Genomic DNA, 22,501 nt, shown 5'->3' on the forward strand with positions numbered 1-22,501 from the left:
CAAAGTGCAATGCGGGCTCCTTTCTGTAAGTTAAGAAGGACAAGCCATTCGTTATATGCAGGGTGTCGCGAAACTTAGCGTCAAGCGGGTACAGGGCGACGGGCTAGGTAAGTATTAGTTCAGGGAAGAATAAAAACAAAATTTCACTCGGCTAAGTGTTAATATTTGTGAAAATGTAGAAAATCGACACCCTATATCACATATTTAGACACTGTAATCGTAAGTTTCATAATTTTTCAGAGATATTTTTTAATGTAATCCATAAGAACTATGCTTTAATATTACTATTTGATTGAACTATTTGATAGGACTAGAGGTCCCGCAGTAGTCGAAATTCGACTATAATTAATTGGAATTGTAAGTTTGTACACTATTATGATTGTATTTTATACTTCTATAATCACAAATTTCGCCGAGGCTACACTATAAAAATATATTAATAAAGACAAACAATATATATTTCAGCTATTCTCAATTTGACCACAGACGTCAAGAACAAAAGTTTGACAATAATAAATAGTATGCATGCGTGTGTGCGTCAAATACATGGTATGTAGTGTGTGTAATATTTTCTTTATTGATTTGATGTGACTGTTATGCATTATTTTAAAAAAAGATTAGCATTGTGCACTTCTTCTCTATATTCTCTATACCTCTGGAAAATTTCACACTCCTCCGTCCACGCAATTTTCGTAAAAAGGGGACAAAGTTTTTGCTTCACGTATTAATATATAGATTGTTTTCTTGTACACATAATTTACTATATAAGTTAACATAAAGTGCAATTGAATGTTCGTAACGAGTCTCCTATGGTGGATCAACTTAATTTGAATTAATGAGCCAAAGTTTATGTTACGACATGAAGCTTTGCTTTACAGACCAAACTCTTGCAGCTTGTGTGTATGTTACTCGGGAAAGAAAGATTAAACAAGGAATTTATCCTATTTCGTCGAAAGAACATATCGACGCTTGAAAGGCAAACGTGACTAAGCGACAATAACTGCTTTGTACATAAACAATAGGCAATAAAATAATATAAACAACAAATAACAATAACAAATAAAATAACCTTATTTTATGCGCAAAAAATATATATTTCTAGGTCTATTAAAATCATTTCAATCCTACAGCTAGATTCGTTAAAATAGATTTTTTCCGGTATTTCAACTTTAAATTAGTCTACTGTAAAGTTCACGCATTGTCGCTTAGCCACGTTTGCCTTTAAAGCGTCGATATCGACAGTATTTGCTTCATTTGTCAACATTATATGAATTAACCTATAATTCATTTTAAACTTTATCCTTAAACACTTTTATAAAACTATAATAAAAATATAGCATTCCTATATAAATGCCTGAAGAGGTTAAAAATATTACTCTAGTTGTTGGACTAGATGTACGTCATTGTAAATCGGGTTTGTTTACTTGGATGTTTATTCCTTCGAGCAACGCACGAACTCTTAAGGATTGATTCAGAAGTAAATTCGAGTGTAAAATCATAAATATATGATTAAAAGCAGCAAGAAATATTAGTTATTATTAAAAATGTTCCCGAATGACTTCTAGGAAGAAAAAATAACGCGTAATAAAAATCAAACCGGCAAAATGCGTAATTTCTGGTGCCAGGGCATCTTGTGAGCTCGCACAGGTAGGTACCACCACACTGCCTATTTCTGCCTTGAAGCAACGTACGTTTCGGTTTGAAAGGCTTTTAAAAGGGCTGCCATTGTACTGAGAAACAGTACATGAAAAGAAAAACAAAATTTTCATATTTATCTACCTTCTCTGGATTTCCACAAATAATTCAAGACCAAAATTAGCCAAATCGGTCCAGCCGTTCTTGAGTTTTTTTAGCGAGATTAACGAACAGCAATTCATTTTTATTTATACTAGAGGTCCCATAGTAGTCGAAATTCGACTATAATTAATTTGAATTGTAAGTTTGTACACATACTATTATAATCACAAATTCAGCCAAGACTACACTATAAAATAATATTAATAAAGACAAACAATATGCAATCTATTCTCAATTTGACCACAGACGTCAAGAACAACATTTTGACAATAAATAGTATGCATGCGTGTGTGCGTCAAATACGTAGTATGTAGTGTGTGTAATGTTTTCTTTATGGATTTAATGTATCTTTTATGCATTATTTAAAAAAAATATTAGCATTGGGCACTTCTTTCTATACTCTCTATAAATGTGGAAAATTTCATACTCCTTCTTCCGCGCAATTTTCGTAAAAAAGGATACAAAGTTTTTCCTTCACGTATTAATATGTAGATAGATTTAACAGGAATCGAACGGCTAAATACAACTGATCCTAAATTGTAGTAACTCTGAGCTTTTAACTATAACTGTATATAATGGTTGTAAGATTACTAAAAACTATTAACATCAGACGATTACGATAAAATAATACGATAATACGACATATGATATAAATTTGTCTCCAATACTATTTAAATTTATCATTTATAGTTCAAAAAAAGAAAGATCTCGTTAATTATTTTAGAACAAGATAAAGCTAGATCCCAAATATAATTCAAATAAGAGAACTCCACTGCAGTAAACATCTATTAACTGTCAAAGTTTATTGCAATAAATTGTAGCTACGCTTCGAAAACAAATGATTTAGCTTTATCCCGGTTTCTAAGATGGTGACAAATTATTGGCAAGTGAATTTCGTAGCGAGTATACTTCGAGTTCGCGGATTGGCGGATGTGACTCGACAAAGCGATACAGTACTATAATTTAAGATTAGTCATAGAAGTGACTTGGTACTTTAGTGCTATATGAGAGATGCTAATGAGAGGCTTTAATTAATTCTAATGGTAGATGATCTTACATTAATCTGCTTATGTATTCTAGAAGAACTTATTAATATGTATTCTTAAACTTTTTTCTCAATACTTCCTGACCACATCACTGTAGGAGTAAGTGCATCAAAAATATCTTCTACGTAGCTTTTTCTATTTCAGCTTCTGAGCAGGTGAGTTCGTGGACTGTTTTAAGGTTTTTTCTAAGCCAATATATGATACATCACAATGTCAATGTCACCTCTTGTAGTACAAGCTGTGACATTGACATTGTGCCGTTTTGTAGTACTAGCCTTCCTATTCATAGGATAATGTATTGACTCTTGCTGACCTAAGCCGGAGTATCTACTCAAATTTATCTGAAACATCGCGCCAATGCCTGAACAGAGTCTACATCTACCTTGTACATGTTAAGCTGAGAAATTATCTGACGAAACAAACAAAAAAAGTAATGGAGCACATATTTGCTTGAGTTGAGCTATCAATTTTTCAGCTCAAAGACTTCCAGACGTCCATAACCACCGGTCTTGCGCTGTCTGTATTCATCGAATCCCCGGGACCTTCAACACGACGTCGGTCTACCTCTTAGGAGGCCTATCCATGCTTTTTTTTTTTTTTTTTAAATATTTACTAACAATCACGCCACGTTAACTGATCCCGTGATAAGTTCGTAAAGAACTTGTGTTACAGGTACCAGATAACGGAAATAAATGTAAGATTTTTATTATACACATACATATATTTAATATACATCCATAACCCTGTAAAGACATTTATATTTATCATACAAATATCTTCCCTTGGCGGGATTCGAACCCGCGACCCCATTGTGTAGTGATCATGTCACTTACCACTACACCAGACGGCCGTTATGCTACGTTAATATTCATTGACCCATATTACATTCTTTCTACTAATCTGTGATTCCTGACATAACGTTATCATACTGTTTTTTAGTATATTGTGTTAGGGCAGAGACGGAGCGCGTGCAGTAGCATAAACCTGAGACAGAGCCCACGCTTGCACACATTGTCACCAGCTCTTCGCGACACTCGACACGATGTCTACGTGACCGCGCAGACAGCTGCACTAATCCCATCTATGAAACACATACACAGTGCTTAAATACAGCAGATTGTTATGTTTATAAGTACTAAAGAAGTTGGAAATGAAAGAAGAAGTTTCGTATTTTTAGTTTTTAGCCAAGATACTAATTCAAAGTTTAGTTCACACTAAAATAGTAGGTGTTTGGTGGTAGTGGACAATTAGAGCCTAGGCTCCTTGCTTGTTTGCGAAGTACAAACTTTATCCTAGATCTTAAATTCGGTCATGTCTTCTCGATGGGTAGCTATTTAATTCTAGCAGAGCCATAAGCTTATATAGCCACTTATGCTAATGAAAAAACATCTCATTTCGTTATTGGATTGAAGAATTTTCTAACCCTTCAGTTCTCGCTGACACTCGACTGTTTATGCGACACCTGATTTAATTTGATTCCGGTGTTTCGTGTTAATATAGATATGTACGTATATAGAAGTTGTTCATGTTAGGAATATGACATTTTTCATTTTTCCCTTATTATTTTACAATTACAGAAATGAAATGAGTACGATTAAAAATGGTAAGCTTAAGTCATGATATTAACGTTTATTTTTCACTTCTCCGAGTGCACACTGTTGAAACCACTCAACGTCATCTTTATACGCGAGGGTAGCGGCTAAATATAGCGAGGATGCTTTGAAGTATAAGACGACCTATATTTCTATTTCAACCTAGTTGACCCGACCGATGTTATCCTGTCCAAATTTGAATAAAAATATATAATTTTTATTGTGTGTTGTTTATGTTTTCTTTTACTTATTTAGGCATAATCTAATACTAGATTATGCCTAAATAAGTAAAAGAGACCTTTGTATCATGAACTCACGTTTTCACTCGGTATAGGTGACTAGATTACGGAGCTATTGATAATTGTGATTTTGTGTGTGTTTGTGTCGTCGTGGCCTAACGGATAAGACGTCCGGTGCATTCGTGTTGAGCAATGCACCGGTGTTCAAATCCCGCAGGCGGGTACCAATTTTTCTAATGAAATACGTACTCAACAAATGTTCACGATTGATTTCCACGGTGAAGGAATAACATCGTGTAATAAAAATGAAACCCGCAAAATTATAATTTGCGTAATTACTGGTGGTAGGACCTCTTGTGAGTCCGCACGGGTAGGTACCACCACCCTGCCTATTTCTGCCGTGAAGCAGTAATGCGTTTCGGTTTGAAGGGTGGGGCAGCCGTTGTAACTATAATTGAGACCTTACAACTTATATCTCAAGGTGGGTGGCGCATTTACGTTGTAGATGTCTATGGGCCCCAGTAACCACTTAACACCAGGTGGGCTGTGAGCTCGTCCACTCATCTAAGCAATAAAAAAAAAAAAAAATTATTTCTAAGCCATAGATGCGCTTTAAATGGTTTGTGCTCTTAGGTGTCCTAAAATTGTCAATTACAAAGATTTAAGTACAGTACCTACCTACCGTTTCGTCTACATTAATGTGATTACGTTTGAACAGAATTAGATTGTTGTACGCGCTGAAAGACCAACTCGAATTGAGAAGCTCGCGTATAAATTTAATTTGATGTGGCATGTAAGAAATGTTCTTCCGTGCTTTAGAAATTCGGTTGCAATTATTGTAAAAAAATATCGGGAAATTATTTCAGAGGTTTTTTTCCCTTAAATTTTTTCTAGTCACGTCGGAAGAACACGTTAAATGCACGATTTCGAAGTTTTTGCGTGCCCTTTATGGATGGCAAAAAGACCGTTACCAAGTGGGAAATAAATGTTTTTCGAGATGTCGAATCGTGCTGTATTTGTATTCTAACTTGAACAGTAAATCACGAACTACGTTCAGACTATGCGAGTACTCAGATTATACATGTTGCGAAAATAAATGGTATTATAGTTTTATTGTTGACTAAAAGGAGTTTGAATCGGGAAACTACAGAATGATTATGCGGCGATATTGGGGACGGTGGAGGAATAGCATCATGTAATAAAATCCGCATAAATTATATAATAGTTTGCGTAATTCTTACACGTGTATGTTCGCACGGATTGGTAATATCATCCTGCATATTTCTCCCGTAAAGCAGTAATGCTTTTCAGTTTGACGGGTGTTATAGCCATTGCAGTTTAAAACTGAGACTTAAAGCTTTTATGTCGTGTTTTTTCGCGGCATTTATTTTGTTGATGTCTATGAGCTCCGGCAACCAGTACTACACCGGCACTGGCACCGGCACCAACTACTAGCTCGTGTTTATCTAATCGAAAATAATAATAAATAAATAACTGGGAACAAATTAAGCAAAAATAATAATATAGTATTTATTATATTTCTGTGTAACAATAAAGCTCTCATACTATAAGATGGGTCTTCTAGATTACGATGGGTACAGCAGCAATGTTAAACTTTTTATTACTCTTGATGCAGAGATTATAAGCCCATGGCCAACTTTGTGCTTGTCGGAGCCTCTACACATAATAGCGTGATTCACTTTGAGACATAAATTTTTATTTATGTAATCGCTCTTTGATTCTTCAAATTAATTTTGCCTGTGTTGCCCCAGAATTATGCATGATAGCCATATAGGCTACAAACGAGCTGATAATGCACTTTACTATCAGTGATTACGTAAGTATGACTATTAGTCGCTCACAATGGGCCTTTTGAAAAGGTTCAAGGTCACCCAAAAAGCAATGGAGATGGCTATGCTCGGAGTTTCCCTGCGAGATCAAATCAGAAATGGGGAGATTCGCAGGAAGGCCATGGTAACCGACATAGCCCAAAGGATAGCTACGTTGAAGTGGTACTGGGCAGGACACATTGCTCGTAGAACTGATGGCCGCTGGGGCCGGAAAGTTCTTGAGTGGCGACCGCGTACCGGAAGACGTAGGCCGGAAGGGTAGGCCTCTCACAAGATTAACCGACGATCTATTGAGGTTCGTGGGGATCTGCTGGATACAAGCAGCGCAGGACCGCTCTTTGTGGCGAGGCTTGGGGGAGGCCTATGTCCAGCAGTCGAATTCTATGGGCTGATAAGAAGAAGAAGACGATTATAATCGGTTTTCACGAGTCGCAGAAAAAATTAAAATTACCCGTACGATCTAATTTGACGAATGATCGTCGGTGACTAAGAAAACTAATGTATTCGAAATAATATAATGTCCATAAAATACGAGATTAAGTCGCAAAAGTAGTTTTAATTATATGTATGGCTTTTGATTGTATTAAATTCATGAACGATGTTTTGGTTCACCTAATTAAGCATTTAGAGGAACTCGTAGACGCTGAATATAGAAATCGAAGATTAATAAAACGAAGATTTCATAAGCCGAAAATTACCATATATTTATGTCACGTATGTTTACTGGTGGTAGGACCTCTTGTTACTCCGCGCGGATAGGTACCACCACCCTACCTATTTCTGCTGTGAAGTAGTAGTAATGCATTTCAGTTTGAAGGGTGGGGCAACCAGCGAGACCAGTGAGCTCGTCCACACATCTCGGAAAAAAAAAGACCGTTGTAACTATACTTGAGACCTTAGAACTTATATCTCAAGGTGGGTAGCGCATTTACTTTGTAGGTGTCTATGGACTCCAGTAACTACTTAACACCAGATGGGCTGTGAGCTCGTCCATCCATCATAGCAATAAATAAATAAAAAGTATGCATATTGTACCTACATGTAACAAATTTAGTCACTTAGCCTACAGAATTTTATTTGTTATACTTAAAGGTATCACAGATCCATTCATACATTTTGGAGTGAAAATACGGAGTTAAATAGAAATTAATAAAAAAAATAAACATATAAAAGAATATTGTATAATATACTGACGTAATAGTGCGTATAAAAATCGTACCTAAATGTAGAAATTGCTTGTTCGGATTGTATGGTAATTGTATTCAACGCTAACAAGTGAATACATTATAACCATACAAATATCAATTTTCCTCTCGTTGGGTAAACAACATCATAAAATATATAGGGAGATGTAAGCGATAAACAAAAACACCTTAGAAATGATAATGCAATAAGCAAATGGACGAGAAAATGAAAACACTTTCAACTAAATGAATAGTTTCCATAATTCAGCCTGCGGCTATACACAAAAGACTTCTTTTGAATCTGACGCTTTGAACAATCAACTTGGATGAATTTCAAAGAAAGAATTTTCACATCGAAAGTGTTCGAATATTAATACGGCCGCAACGGAATTTAATATTTGACGTAAGACAAGAAAACAGGACTGAATTCCGCACCTGAATTTTGTGTAGGTATGCCGTGAATTGAGTGCCGTGTGGCTTGAGGCCAGGGATAAGTACCGTGCAATTCTTTATGAGTTCCTTGGGGACGAACTTCTAATACCGTGTTAGCTTTTATATCAATAATATATGTTATGTATTTTAGATATGAATTTCAGTAATATCCAATGAAATCAGTGTTTCTTGCATATTTTAAAGGTGATAGTTGAATATTTTTGGAACGAAGTTCCTTATGGGACGATGCGGAGGGGTACCCTAACCGGAAAAAACGTCCGTAACGTAAGATTTTTATTAGTAATGCACACAGTGTACGACTTAACTTTGTAATAACGTACAAAAAAGAATATATTTTTTTGTCTTCATTGACCACGATCTCAGAGCGTTCGTTTGCGCAATACACTAACTCCAGTTTTATTTTCTTTATACCTCGAATAGAACTTAAAATTAATATTTTTATAATAAGGAACTTCGTTCCTATCCGGTGTCCCACGACACCACACATCTTTTTTTTTAAGTAATTTAGAAAACAACAAAACCTTCATAGTAGGTAAGGTAAAGATATCAGACGGTAGTAGTTTAGACTAATTTTACTTAAGCACTTCTTCACGGTAAGTTGCCTCTTGAGCGGCGGTCACTATTCATTTTTATTGCAGCCAAAACGTATGCTCACGTGTTCACTCGATAAAATTTTATTATTTAAAAACGTGCTGTAGGTAGTTAAAAATAATATTATATTTATAGTGATGTGACACATTTTTATTATATTTTCCTTCAGTTACTGTATTTTGATTATCGAATTCAAGCTAGCTTCATTTGAATATTTAAAATAATTAAATAACATTAATGGAATACATTACGGCGGTATTAAGCGAAAAGTTTTAGGCGCATGATTGTTACGTACCGTTGTTTCCGAAACTCATTTTATTAATAACCAGCGGCCCGCTCCGGCTTCGCTTGAGTAGTAGCGCACACGATGTAAAGAAATTAAGGTTATTTTTTTACACATTGGGTTACATTATTGGAGTTTCAGTAAGGATACCAAATTTTTTTTTAAATATAATAAATATAGCCTACGTCACCCGGGGATAGTGTAGCTTGCCAACAGTGAAATAATTTTTTAAATCGGTTCAGTAATTTCGGAGCCAATTAATTACAAACAGACAATCAAATCTTTCCTCTTTATAATATTAGTATAGAAGTATAGATGTGTTTAAATAACGAATACTAGAAAAAGTATTAATAGTAACAAACGGGCAACAGTTTCCTTTAAATCACTAACTCGCCGAACACGGTGGCTTAATAAAAATCATGTGACGTCTGGGGACGTTCGTCAGAAATTAAGCTTTTGCTCATTTTGCGTTTGAAACGAGTTTTCAGTGGAAGTCCATTCTATATTTTATAAGAGAAGTTTGTCATGAATCTTGGTTTAATTTTTATTTGTTTGTTCGTAATGATAAAATATGCATGAACAGTGCAAGCATTAGCAGGGCCACGTAGCCTTTGCAATAGACACCTTCAGCTCTAACACTAGGAGCCGGCTTAGAGACCCTAATAGCCGTACTCATCGAACTCGACAAGGAGTTCCACGCGCAACGTAACCCATTCATCAGCCCGCTGAGTTTCTCGCCGGATCTTCACAGCGGGTCGCGATTCCGATCCGGTAGTAGATTCATTCACGAAGCAGCTGCTCTTGAGTTGTCAGGTCTCCTTCAGAGTTGTAATCTACCAATCCTAACAAGGCCACGACTGCCTTACGTCTATACCGATGACCACATATTAGCGTATGGAAAGAACAAGCATCAGTATACCGCGTTAATGGAAGAGGAAGATATCAATTGATGGTTGTTTATTGGAATAGTTATAGTTACGTTAGGATTGACAGAATTGAAAATCCGACATCGTGTCTGCTGTGCACATGTACAGCCACCACACGTTATGATGTTAATTGTTTCCACTAATAAAATGAGCCTAAAGTTTATCCTACTTAAGATGTTAAACATCATTTCATTTTTGAAACCAAAGTATGCAGATATACTTACGTACCCGACTTTTCATGAAGATTAAGCGACAACACAAACTTTGTGGGTAGGTTGATGGTGACGCTGCCGAACATAATACGATATTAATTTCACATTTTAAACTTTGCTAAGATCCAAACAGCCGAGGGGTCGATTACTCGAGCAACAAACCATTAACGTGCCCGTTTCTCATCGTGAACTCTCCAGGACATTTACTATGTGAGGCAGACGCTCCGAGTAATATTCCCTTTCTGAATTGCTTACTCACTAATTTACGTTTTAACTTTTGAGAGTGCGACACGTGTGCTCTGTATATTATTCGATCTAGTTTCGCAATTAAGAAGTTTGTGTTTTGTTGTTTTTAGACGGTGTTGACATAAAGTGTGGCGCGATTTATATTATTTTACGATATTCACAAATAATAAGCTTAAATTAACGACTCTGTCTAGTTGATGACATCGACAACTTTGTCTGTTTGCCCAACTTTGACAAAAGCTTCCTCCATTTCTTTCCACTCTACTCTTTTGAATATAGCTTTGCTTCAAATAACGTTAAACATTTTACCCAACTACATATCGAAGTCCTTGGAGCCTGAAGTATAAGACACCGAGTGTACCTAGTATCTTGATACTAGGTCTATGACGGTGTTCGGTTTCCAGGTACTGATTTTTCAAAGGTAATGAGTATTTAAATTATGTTCACGATAATGAAATAACATCATAACATAACGAAATAGAAAGCAAACACTTTTTTAATTTGCGTAATTATTGATAGTACCAGCGTATTATATCTACGCACGGGTAGATGCCGCTATCCTTCCTACTTCTATCACAAAAAAAACCTCTACGCGAATGAGACGAGATGGTTCGTCCGATCTACATCATGGCTGAATACGCCTTAGCTTTCAAATGAAGTAAGTACGAACTTTCATCGCTGCTTCGGCCGTCATCAATCCCGCATCCCCGTAATGAGCTACTGTTTGGTGGTGAATCTTTTACTAACTTGGCAGACTGCTTCTGTTCTAGCTACGTATCAAGAGTCATCAACACCGTTCATGTGGCTTGACTGTGATAGCCAGCATAGAGTCGTTTAAGTGGCCGTCCGTCTGATTGTAGTGTTGACCGAGGTCGATTTTCTTACATCTCCCAGGCGGGGCTTGCAAACTCAGACAAAGATTGCAGGAGACTCGCATTCGTCGTCATTCAGCCCTCGGCCAAAAAAAAAAGACATTACGTCTATATTGAGTATTCCCCTACACAAATTATTCAGAATTGATAAATTTTAAATTATTTTTCATTATAAATTCCCAGGTAAGATATCTTCAGCTTCGATACCTTTGTTAATCCAAAGGAATTCCTTGATAAACCGGATGAAAGCTATCTTTGGTTCATTCCGGTTCCATTGTGTTCAGTTGAATCACTGGCGCGTGAAAATAGAATAAACTAAACGTAGATTGTGGACAAGTAGATATTAGATAATAGTGCTAACAATAGAGAAAGAAAAGAAAATAAATACACGTTCTTGACCTTGAGCAATATTTAAATATTAATAAATTTCATCTTTAACTTACTTTACTAGTCCAAAATACATCTAATCTAAATTAATTAAAGGAAATAAATGTCTACATACCTGAATGTCTCTTACCGTGTGTTCCATTTTTCTAAGATTGCATTTTATATCATTGTACAGCTCCTGTTGTCGCTATGAAATATTGTTGTTTGTTCAATTATCGTCTGATTGATCTAGTTGTTAGTAATTCTGATCACTTTACCACAGGGCTACAACACCGGCTATTTCCAAGGATATCAAACTATAAATAACTTCCATCTTAGTTCACTATTTATTTATCGAAACGGAAGAACACTAGTCTAAAGTAACCTTTAATTATGTAGTCTATCTTAATGCAATAATGAGATTGTTGGTTGAATTCAGAGCATTAATTCTATTAACATTATACCCTGAAACTGATTGGGTATTTGACCTTCTTCGTTAAGTAAGTTACGTGTCGTTCAGGCAGACCCGAAGTAGATTGCCTTGGGCTCTAAAAAATGTCGATAGCCCCCACCGAACAAAACTCAATTAACGTTACAGTTTTTACAAGTAACCTTAGTGGAACATGTAATTAAGATGAATTTATTTGGTGTTCGCAATCAAATGTATCTATTTCGTATTCAAACGGTCTATTTTCTAGTAATAAAGTAGTAATAAATAATAATAAACTTGTATAGCTTGAAATTATTATTATAAAACTAAGTTTTTTTGAGATAATCAGAACAAAGGTAAAACTGCTCATACTTGTAATTTCATCTATCTAGTTGTTTAAGCGGCTTGGGAATTAAGAGCTAGCGAAAGGTGCGAAAGTGAGATACAAAATAAAAATAATTGGTTCGCCGTGCTCACTTAAATTAAGGTAGGTACACTTATTTTTCTTAAAAGTACATGACTACAGTTATTAAAAGATGGCTAGAACATTTCTTTATGGTCCATATAGCAGATAGCTCAGCTTGACGGCAGTGTTTAGCAACAGGGAACGCTCAAGCGAAGTGACCTTTTATGATGCTCTTTTTCGAAAACTGGCGCGACGGAAAAAAAACATTTTTGTAGGTATACTGCAAAGGCATACGACAATACCATACATTAACTTTTTTTCCCTACCTATGCTGAAAGCCTTGAGAGGCTATATCAGCTTCGCCCTAACGTGTAGGTGAGCTCACGGGGCTCAAACCGGAGTGTTGCTAACACTGGCCCTAGCAAGAGCAGTGCTTGAATCTGCAGAATCTACCACCGGATCGGAAACGTGACCCAGTGAGAAGATCCGGCAAGAACTCAGTGGGCTGTGTCTGTGGGTTAATTCGCTCGTCGAGCCCTTCGTCGCAAGCGACGGGTTCGACGAGGACGGTGACCGGTGCATGTGGTACCTAAAAGCACCGTTAATGGATCGGGAGGATCCGTAATGATGTGTTTTGGGCGACGTCGACTGTTTACCATTCGGTCTACAGGATCGGGTATGTAATTTCCAGCGGCCACGGCGAGAGGGTTCTCATGTCGTGTCGCCTTCTCAAAGTTGGCGCTACATTCATAACGTGCCGTCGTATGCACATCACTGTTGATTAGTGAATATTCGATGATAGTTCCGTTGGCAGCGCGAGGAACCAACTAGGGTGCGGTACGCTCGTCGATATCTACTCATGAAGTAAAACATGGACCATTCCTCTTTGTTGGATGTGCCTATAGTCCTTGTATAAATTACCGGTGAACAATGACGCTAACACTATTAATTTTTTGTTCACTTATTATCAAAACTCGTTAATCATATAAATGCTTTATACTAAAATCGTTCTTTTTTTGCAATGGGCTATTTTTATAAATTAACATTTATTACTAGTATCTATATGTTCATTAAATGTTTCTGAGATGTAGAATGAAATTCCTAGCTATCGTGTAACAATGTCAGTTTTATAATACAAAATTTAAAGTGTTCACTGAACTGCTGAATTAGTGCCTGTGAAGCATTCATGTTTTCAGGTTTAAAGAGAAGCCCGCCTTCAAACAATTCAGTTGAAATTTTAATTCCAGATTTCAGATTGACCGGCGCCATTGCTTTGTACTATGTTGATTTGTTAAATCTAAAACTTCTAATAAAACATTTATTATCAATTACCCATTATACCTACTTAGTGTATAGCGACTGTTTTATTTCTGTGAATAATGAAAACAAAAACAGTTCTATATTTACTTATATTGCTAGTATGTATCATCATCATACTGACTATTTGGGCCAAGAAGCAGTTATGCTTTCCATGGTAGGTGGAAATAATATTATTAAAAAGAATGTGTAGTGTCGTGGGACACCGGATAGGAACGAAGTTCCTTATTATAAAAATATTAATTTTAAGTTCTATTCGAGGTATAAAGAAAATAAAACTGGAGGTTTCGCAACAACCCACGGTCGTTCGGTAACGTGCGAACTAATTGTGGTACACTTCATTCACGGTTGTTTGCATTAGAGTTAGTGTATTGCGCAAACGAACGCTCTGAGATCGTGGTGAATAAATGATAAAAAAATATGTTATTTTTTGTACGTTATTACAAAGTTAAGTCGTACACTGTGTGCATTACTAATAAAAATCTTACGTTACGGACGTTTTTTCCCGGTTATGGTACCTCTCCGCATCGTCCCTTATGGAACTTCGTTCCAAAAACCGATGACTTAATAAAATACGTCCGGTCGGGATTGAGAACCTCCTATTTATTTGAAACCGGATAGAGTGAGTTGTTAATATTGCGAGCTAATATCTGAATTATGCACCATGAGATCACATATTTTGCTGGAATAACTTAGCTTTACTACGTTCTCCGCTCCCGTTGGATTTCAGCGTACTCGCGCACACGTGAACAGCTACGTATTTGCATCCGTTCTAGATAAGGAATGCAATATTTTACTATCCACATGACACGTTTTTGGATATAAATTTTAGCGGCAATGGCACATCAATTTTAGTAATCAAAGTTAATGTTTACTATCGTTATTATTTAACGTTTTTTTGTTGTAATTTTCAATAACTTCAAATACTTTATTAGTAAAAATACTTCATCTAAGCGTCGGCCCGAGGGCTTTTTATGATAATTTAATATGTTCAGTTATTAGTCGCATCGCAGTTTTGTTTTACAAGCTACCGATTATGTGCCTGTAATAATATCATCATTACATGGTAACTGTCAAGGTTCGTTCGGGTTAATCTTGACTATTTTGAACACAAAGAAAGTTGGAACGTTTTACAATAGAGTAGACCGACTTCATGTCTCACTGTGTCGTTTATGGGATTCGGTAACACGCACAGTAATGGGAGACGGGGGATTAATACTAGGTGGTATTTGAGAACGTCTATTCATCCACTCTATTTAAAGGATACTATACAATATAATAATTATAATATTTGCATATATTATTCTCCCCCATTATTATGTCTAGAGTACTTATCGTAGGGCGTGTTGTGTTAATTTTTTTTGGAACGAAGTTCCTTATGGGACGATGCGGAGGGGTACCCTAACCGAGAAAAAACGTCCGTAACGTAAGATTTTTATTAGTGACGTGTACGACTTATTTTTTTATCTTCATTGATCACGATCTCAGAGCGTTCGTTTGCGCATTACACTAACTCTTATGCAAACAACCGTAAATCAAGTGTATCACAATAAGTTCGCACGTTACCGAATAACCGTGGGTTGTTGCGAAACCTCTAGTTTTATTTTCTTTATACCTCGAATAGAACTTTAAATTAATATTTTTTATAATAAGGAACTTCGTTCCTATCTGGTGTCCCATGACACCACACATCTTTTTTTATTTTTTTTACGGCCTATTTATCAGGACGTAGCAGTTTGATTCAGCATACAGTTTAACTGCCTGTTTGTCCGGCGTCCCCATTCGTGTGACGAACAGATTTGTTTGCTCTGTCTCTGGGTATTTATAACTGTTTTTTAAAAGTGTCTATGGGTGAACGAGCTAAAGGCCCACGTAGCGTTAATAGTTACTAAATCCCATAGACATCGGAACGTGAATTCCGGAACCTGCGTATATAGACACATATGTACGTATATATTTAAATGTATCTGTGCATGTGAATCGAACTCTGGTCCCCTAAATACTGGGAAATTTGGCCCAAATAACGGTGTATGCTTTGTCTCCCATCATTTATTTATTATATTTAAATTTTACGTCATTACTAGAAACCAGTCACCTGAAATCTAATTAGCATTAAGAAAATGAGTCACATTTATAAGCTTTTATTTAGCATACCTTCACTGGCACGCCTGATTACTTAAAAGTATTCCACAGGAGTAGCACTAATTGCTTTCAACATCGCTCCCTATTCCGTGAAGGAATATTAATCGCCTATTAGCCGCTCGCTTGCCCGCCCGCCGCTCGACCTGTACGCTACTTTGCCCCGTTTACCGACCGCCGTGAATCTATTTTGCCCATTCGTTTTTGCTACTTAGCGCGGTGCCGTGTGGCGTGGCTCGAGTTCGACGAAACCATTAATTGTGACTCAACTTGTTACTAGAACCCTGTCAAGTGTTATGTTTTTTATGTTTAGAATGAACAAAGCTATTTATTTAAGTGCTTTGTTTATCAATATTTGACTACAGTGTAAAGTTATCATAGATTGAACACAGAGCTAGTGCGTTTTTGAGCACGATTTGTGTTTAAACGATCATACCTCAAAAATTAAAGCGATAACATAGGGTTTTTTATTTTTCATTACAATATATATACTATAAACATGAGGATATTAAATAAAAACATACACCTGTTCCTACAAAAATATTTATTTACAGCTCTTTTATTTTGCATAAAAATTTGGCGGCGCAAGCCGTAATTCTAGACAAACTTTTATCATCACAGATGCGCAAATATCACATTTAGGCCTACAATTTAAGTAGTATAATATGGGCTATCTTACATTCTTACAAAATATACAAAAATCCAATCGATAGCATTAGCCATTACTGAAATATGTTAAAATTAGTGCTACAGGTCTCATTCGCACAGTGAAATCTTTGTAGTTTTACATATTTTTTGTTCTAAAAAATAGACAATGTAAAAACAAGAATAATCATACCAAATAGAACATTTCAAGCCCTTTCTAAAAATATATCACACTTGTGTATTGTACTGTATTACAAAAACATATTCAAGAGTAAACAACAAAATCAGCGGGCTACACCAATATTTAAGGTTCGGTACACACCGAGTGTGATCCGGAACATTATTTTTTCTTGATCCGGAGTTTTGTCGGTCGGTTTTGTTTGTTGTTGACTATCTGTGACACCCATCCCAAAATGCCTAAAGTTAATTATTACTTCCGTAGGTTTAGCAACTTCTCTGTGGAAAGTTTGCAGGGTATGATGATGACCAGAACAACAGATACTGGAACTGAGGAACGGAACAAGTTATTGAAGTCGTTTTTCATCTAAATACTTCCAGAGATGTAGCAACTTCTCTGTAAAAAGTTTCCAGGGTCTGATGATGACCAGAACAACAGATACTGGAACTTATATATTTTGATACTTTATGTATTTCGAATTTCGGCACTTTGACTTTATTTATTTCGACCTTATGTATATTGATTTTATATATTTTGATACGTACTCTGACGTAGACTAGGTAGTCGGATCCGGAGTAAACAAAAAAACAAAAAACAACTTGCACTAAACGGCGGGCGTTTGCGCTAGATTGATATGGTATACGGTGTAGCATCCTACGATACACAGATTGACATTGCAGGTGGTACACCGCCACACCGTCGAGCGCTGCACTTTGGCAGAGTAGCAGAGCTTGCAGCGCTGTTTTTTTGTATTTTTTCCTGGCAAGTGCATGTCCCGTATGCATGCCGCTGGTTCTGGTCGTGCTGCCGGTGCTAAAGACCGGGAAGGTGCTGCTGATCTGCTGCTTTGCAGCAGTTGCTTTGCCAACTGCAGGCGGAATTCACGGTGACGAAGGGCGTGAGTGCGGTTGTGGTTGAACATCACGAGAGCATTATGCATCGATACATTTAAAAGTCGGCGAAATAATTTTTTGTACCAGATTATGTTACGTGATCTCTCAATGGGATAGGCAGACAGCATTTGATCTTTGTGGTCGATGCCGCCCATTGAGAAATTATAATCAAGAACAACTTGCGGTTTGTACCGGTAATAACCGTATTTTTCAATGCCGCCGACTTCTATGGGATGGAAAGAAGAAATCATTGCCACAATATTTTTGTCCATCCACACAACCACACTGAGGTCTTTGGTTGTGCTGAATGCCACCTCGCCCTCCTTCATGTTTTTTTTTGTTTTTTTTTTAAGAGCTTCGGGGACAAACTCTCTGTTAAGTCGTAGAGTACCCATCGAATCAGTCTTGTGCTGAACTTTTAGGATCCGAGACAAAAGTGGCGCATTATAAAAATTGTCCATTATTAATGTATGGCCTTTATCAAAAAGTGGTCTCGTTAAGTTCAGCACAATCTGGGCCGTGGCACTCTCCGGCTCGTCAGACTCTTGCCCGCGCTCTTCCGGCTCCCCGTCTTGTACCACATGTGCGTGCCCTTTGCCCGTGTAGACCTCCATCTGCCATAAATATCCAGTCCTGGATTCACATAACTCGTAAGACTTTATACCTACTCGAGCTCTTTTTGTAGCAATTTTTTGCGCAAATGAGAGGCGCCCCTTCCAAAGAAGGAGTGACTCGTCAATTGCTATATTTTGTTCTAGTACGTATAAAGACTTAAATTTTTTGTTTAGGTGCTCTATGATGGGGATGATTTTATCGAGTTTGGTAGGCGGCACGGGCAAAGTGGCATTGTCTATAAAATGGAGACAACGTTTGATGACGATGAAACGGTTATAAGTCATTATTTCTTTAAAATTGCCTATTTGGAGTTCTTCAATCACGGCATACCAATATTCGCGCTCCACATAATCTATAACTAGTGACTGTAACATTAAAACTGCTAAAAACCGTAGGATTTCGTCACTGGTGACGTCTTTCCAACGGCTTAATCTAGAATTTGGCTTGGATGGAATGGTCGACCTTATTAGCTGAGCACCGTAGCGGTTGGTTTCGCGCACGATGTAAGCAATAATATCTGCATCCCAAATCTTGAAAAAAACATCTAAGGGAATTAAATCGGCGTTATCAAACGTTGGTCCAGTAGATGGCACAGTAAATGCTTCCCTGACAGACTCAAAATTTTCCGGCTCGCCTCGCCAGTCAAAATGAAGCAGATCGGTTTCCGGTCCTACCACGTTCCGAAGGACTTCGTCGGCAGCATTGTCCAGCTCCTGTATCACCTCAACTACCTCATGTTCAGCAATACTGTCTAAGTCCATCGGAAAATCATCGATTCGTCTTGGTTTCAAAGAATTATCGATCATACCGACCATATTCGCCGAATCACCTTCATCTACTTCGCTGCCTTCGCCAGGCTCTATGAAGTCACGCTCCATATCTATATCGATATCTGTTGTAAGTAAGAAAATAAATTTTAGGATTTGGTCCACCCTATCATCTTATGGAGGCGACACATGAAATTCAAATAATACTTTAACTTACCCATACTGTAATTACTTCTTCCAGAGTCAAGCGCTGTTCGAGTACCGGTAGAAGCTGAAACAGTTATAAATTTTTAGTAAAATAAGTTGAAAGTAAAATAAATTATTTTTTAAAATATGATATCAACTAACAAGGTGTAAACCCCAGGAGTTCTATCTCTGCTGGCACGATATTTTGAGGCAATGCAGTAGCCTGGATGATCCCCATCGAGGGCGAAAATTGGATCTTGCGTTTCCTGTCAATAAAAAATTGTAGAAACTGTAAATTTTGTTTATATTTTTTTAGAATCGGCCACATTCATTTATTACAGAAACAGAATAACCTACTTCGCTTGAGGTGGGGTCCCTGCAGAAGGAACGGCCTCCTCATCCTCGAGGAGGGGAGGACGCATCTCCTCATCCTCGGTGATATCTGGAAGAAAATAGCTTTCGATGTCATCATCCTCACCCTCCTGCTCCGCGGTGATATCTGGAATTTAACAACGAGGATATTTACTAGAGAGAATTAACACAACATAATATGTCTAACTTTAAACATGATTGAGTTTAACTCTGTTGCGAATTCTAGGTTTTGACTCAAGTGTGATTTTGACAGATGAATGAAGTACCTACGGAAATATTATTAATAAAGTATTATACATGTACCAATCGGGCGTTGCTGTTGCAATTCCCACGACTGACGTACACGTGGAGGAGGGACAGTTGGTACCCCAGGTAAAAGTGGGCATGGCCTCCACATCCGCGAGTCTTCACTGCCCCTTCCTTTGCCCTTCCCCTTTCCCTTTCCTCTTCCTCTTCTGTAAATAAATAAAAAAAATGCTGACCTGATACCATGCACATGTTCGACACTAACAAACTCACGTATGAGCAGTTAAAACATTGAATTTATTTCTAAATTTACTTACTGTGGTTCTGGAGCATCTGGCATTTTAAAATTGCCCACTTGCTTGCCATCGCGCAGCCTGGCCAGCTCCTTTTTTTGGTCCGCAGACAGCAAATTCTCATGCTTTTTATCCAAAAGCCTCGCCACCTTGGCGACTTTCAATTGCTCTGTCAATGAAGGCCTAAAATCCAAAATTGAATGAATGAATGTTACTGGAACAATTAGATACAATAAAGTTAATTTATGTAGATTTTACCGTTGTGGAATTCCAGATGGGCCTGGAGAAGTTTCCACTTCCACGTTTTCATCTCCAAGACTAAACATAAAAAAATATTTTAATGAATGTCGGAAGTTTTACTTACAATTAAAATATGATTTAGGTTTAATTTAATATTGCTTACTGTGAAAAAGGCAAAGATCGGGCACAGCGTGGCCTACGGCCACCCCTACCGCCCCTGACGCCCCTCTGACCACCACCTCGAGCAGCTCCACGTCCTCTCGCCGCTCCCAAGCCCCGACGTGGTCTCATGGCACCCTGACCACTTTGGCTTACAATTTCTGCGTCACATGCAATAAGCAGTCAAAAACAAATAGAAGAGAAAAAATAAAAACCAGCAGCAAGCATTTCACATTCACAAGCAGTAAAATTTAATAAAATAATTAATTTCGGACAAGCGTACAGAAAAAAATCCAGTCCGGAACGCGCGATTACTCCGTCTGCACCTAACCTTAACTGCATCATGAACCAAGATAAATAAAAAAACATTCAGAAGCATTTTCATAAGCCAAAGTAACACAAGTAACACAATCGCTTAGAAAAATATATCTACCGGATTCCGGATCACACGATCTCTCGGTGTGCTCCTAGCCTTAACTGCACCATGAACACTTGTCAGTCGGATTTTAAAGTTTCTGACTCAAATTGCTTCTAATTTTATCGTCCCGGCTAGAATTTACATGATCATAACGTAAATAATCATTTTGATAGTATTTAGAATTATAAAACAGCCCAAATATATCGAAATTGAAGATAAAACTATTACGTTAGCCGGGAAGCGCGCGCCCAAAATATTCCGTCAACTTTATCGGGTTCAGAAAAGGACAAATTTTGTGTTTCACGCTGAAAACTTTATTTCTACAGTTTAGTAGTTTACTTACCTTGATAATAATAAAAAATCAAGTAAAAATACTCACCGTAAGTATTAAAATTCTTCACAATTCGGCACAACACTTATATCACAGCACACGCGAACCACACATTTGCAAATGACAACTTCAACTTTGTTTTTTTATAATTTTTTCCAGGACTGGAATACGGTCTATTGGCTTTATTTGGTTGGAAATTTAACAAAGAAGCAGGAAAGATATATATAAACACACTAATGAACGAGCAAGACGGATAATATTCATAAAACTAGAGGAATGTCAAGTCAAGAGGGCTTGTAGACCACTAGTCCACACGGGCAATTTAATGGTCCTAAATCTAGTAGACTTGTGGTCTACGGGGCATAATAAGGTGCAGAATTTTGTAGACTGGTAGTCTACGGGGCAATTAAGCGGTTAACCGGCGGTAATCATAAGACAGAATAATTTACTGAATGACAACACCGCAACGCGTCATGTTAACCGAACCAATGTCTGCTTGTGCTTACAAGGAATGCTTTGTGATGATTCCACACGATAGGATTTGAGATGTTGATAAATAATGATTAAGGATCTTATTTGTAGTTAAAGTGTGTTAATTTAATGCAAACAATCGAGGCTTGGACCAAATGTGTTGGTGATCACGAGAACTAACATTCCAGAAGCCCTTTAGCGTCTTTTGAGCCTTGCGCTCGTCTGCGTCTTTCTAGGTTTTTTTTATTGCTTTGATGGGTGGACGAGCTACAGCCCACCTGGTGTTAAGTGGTTACTGGAGCCCATAGACATCTACGACGTAAATGCGCTACCCACCTTGAGATATAAGTTCTAAGATCTCAAGTATAGTTACAACGGCAGCCCCACCCTTCAAACCGAAACGCATTACTGCTTCACGGCAGAAATAGGCAGGGTGGTACCTACCCGCGCGGACTCACAAGAGGACCTACCACCAGTAAAGCCTAAAAATCCTAGCTAAGTGCCAGAATCTTGGGTCTCATGTAACATCATAGTATCTTTTGTCAGATATCTTTGGTTCAGCTTACGGGTTTTCGGAAAATGTAAACTAATTAACTAAATATCTAACTAAAAGTATCAGCTCTGATTAGCAAATGAAATTTAAGTTCCATTCTTGTTACATCGTTACAAATTCTGATATGGTTACATTCTTATAATACATTTTAGATTGCATATTTTTATTGCTATAAATTTTGCTAA

General features: G+C 37.3%; 1 protein-coding gene across 5 annotated transcripts; it reads right to left on the reverse strand.

Annotated features, from left to right (window-relative positions):
- Positions 1 to 16,478: 16,478 nt before the first annotated feature.
- LOC119628428 (piggyBac transposable element-derived protein 4) lies at positions 16,479 to 22,173 on the reverse strand. 5 transcript variants are annotated; one of them, XM_038010536.2, is made up of 10 exons: positions 21,341 to 22,173; positions 20,977 to 21,092; positions 20,548 to 20,704; positions 20,403 to 20,462; positions 20,169 to 20,327; positions 19,909 to 20,060; positions 19,591 to 19,732; positions 19,396 to 19,499; positions 19,265 to 19,318; positions 16,479 to 19,172 (listed from the first exon to the last, which is right to left on the reverse strand). In XM_038010536.2, the coding sequence occupies exons 3-10, from the start codon at positions 20,673 to 20,675 to the stop codon at positions 17,377 to 17,379; spliced, it is 2,595 nt and encodes an 864-aa protein (XP_037866464.1). In that variant the 5' UTR covers positions 20,676 to 20,704; positions 20,977 to 21,092; positions 21,341 to 22,173; the 3' UTR covers positions 16,479 to 17,376. The 5 variants fall into 5 exon arrangements, with proteins under 5 accessions (XP_037866464.1, XP_037866465.1, XP_037866463.1 ...); XM_038010537.2 differs by lacking the exon at positions 20,977 to 21,092 and having other exon boundaries at positions 21,341 to 22,172; XM_038010535.2 differs by having other exon boundaries at positions 20,548 to 21,092; positions 21,341 to 22,172.
- Between the last annotated feature and the right edge of the window lie 328 nt (positions 22,174 to 22,501).

The sequence above is a fragment of the Bombyx mori genome, chromosome 4 (assembly GCF_030269925.1).
Source record: "Bombyx mori chromosome 4, ASM3026992v2".
NCBI lineage: Eukaryota > Metazoa > Arthropoda > Insecta > Lepidoptera > Bombycidae > Bombyx > Bombyx mori.

Bases quoted from the DNA above. Each gene is read 5' to 3' on its own strand.
- LOC119628428 (XM_038010536.2), bottom strand. From the start codon at position 20,675: ATGAGACCACGTCGGGGCTTGGGAGCGGCGAGAGGACGTGGAGCTGCT. The intron at 19,500-19,590 runs GTAGGTTATTCT...TTTTATTGACAG, and splicing joins GGGACCCCACCTCAAGCGAA to GAAACGCAAGATCCAATTTT. The intron at 19,319-19,395 runs GTTAGTTGATAT...TAACTGTTTCAG, and splicing joins ACTCCTGGGGTTTACACCTT to CTTCTACCGGTACTCGAACA.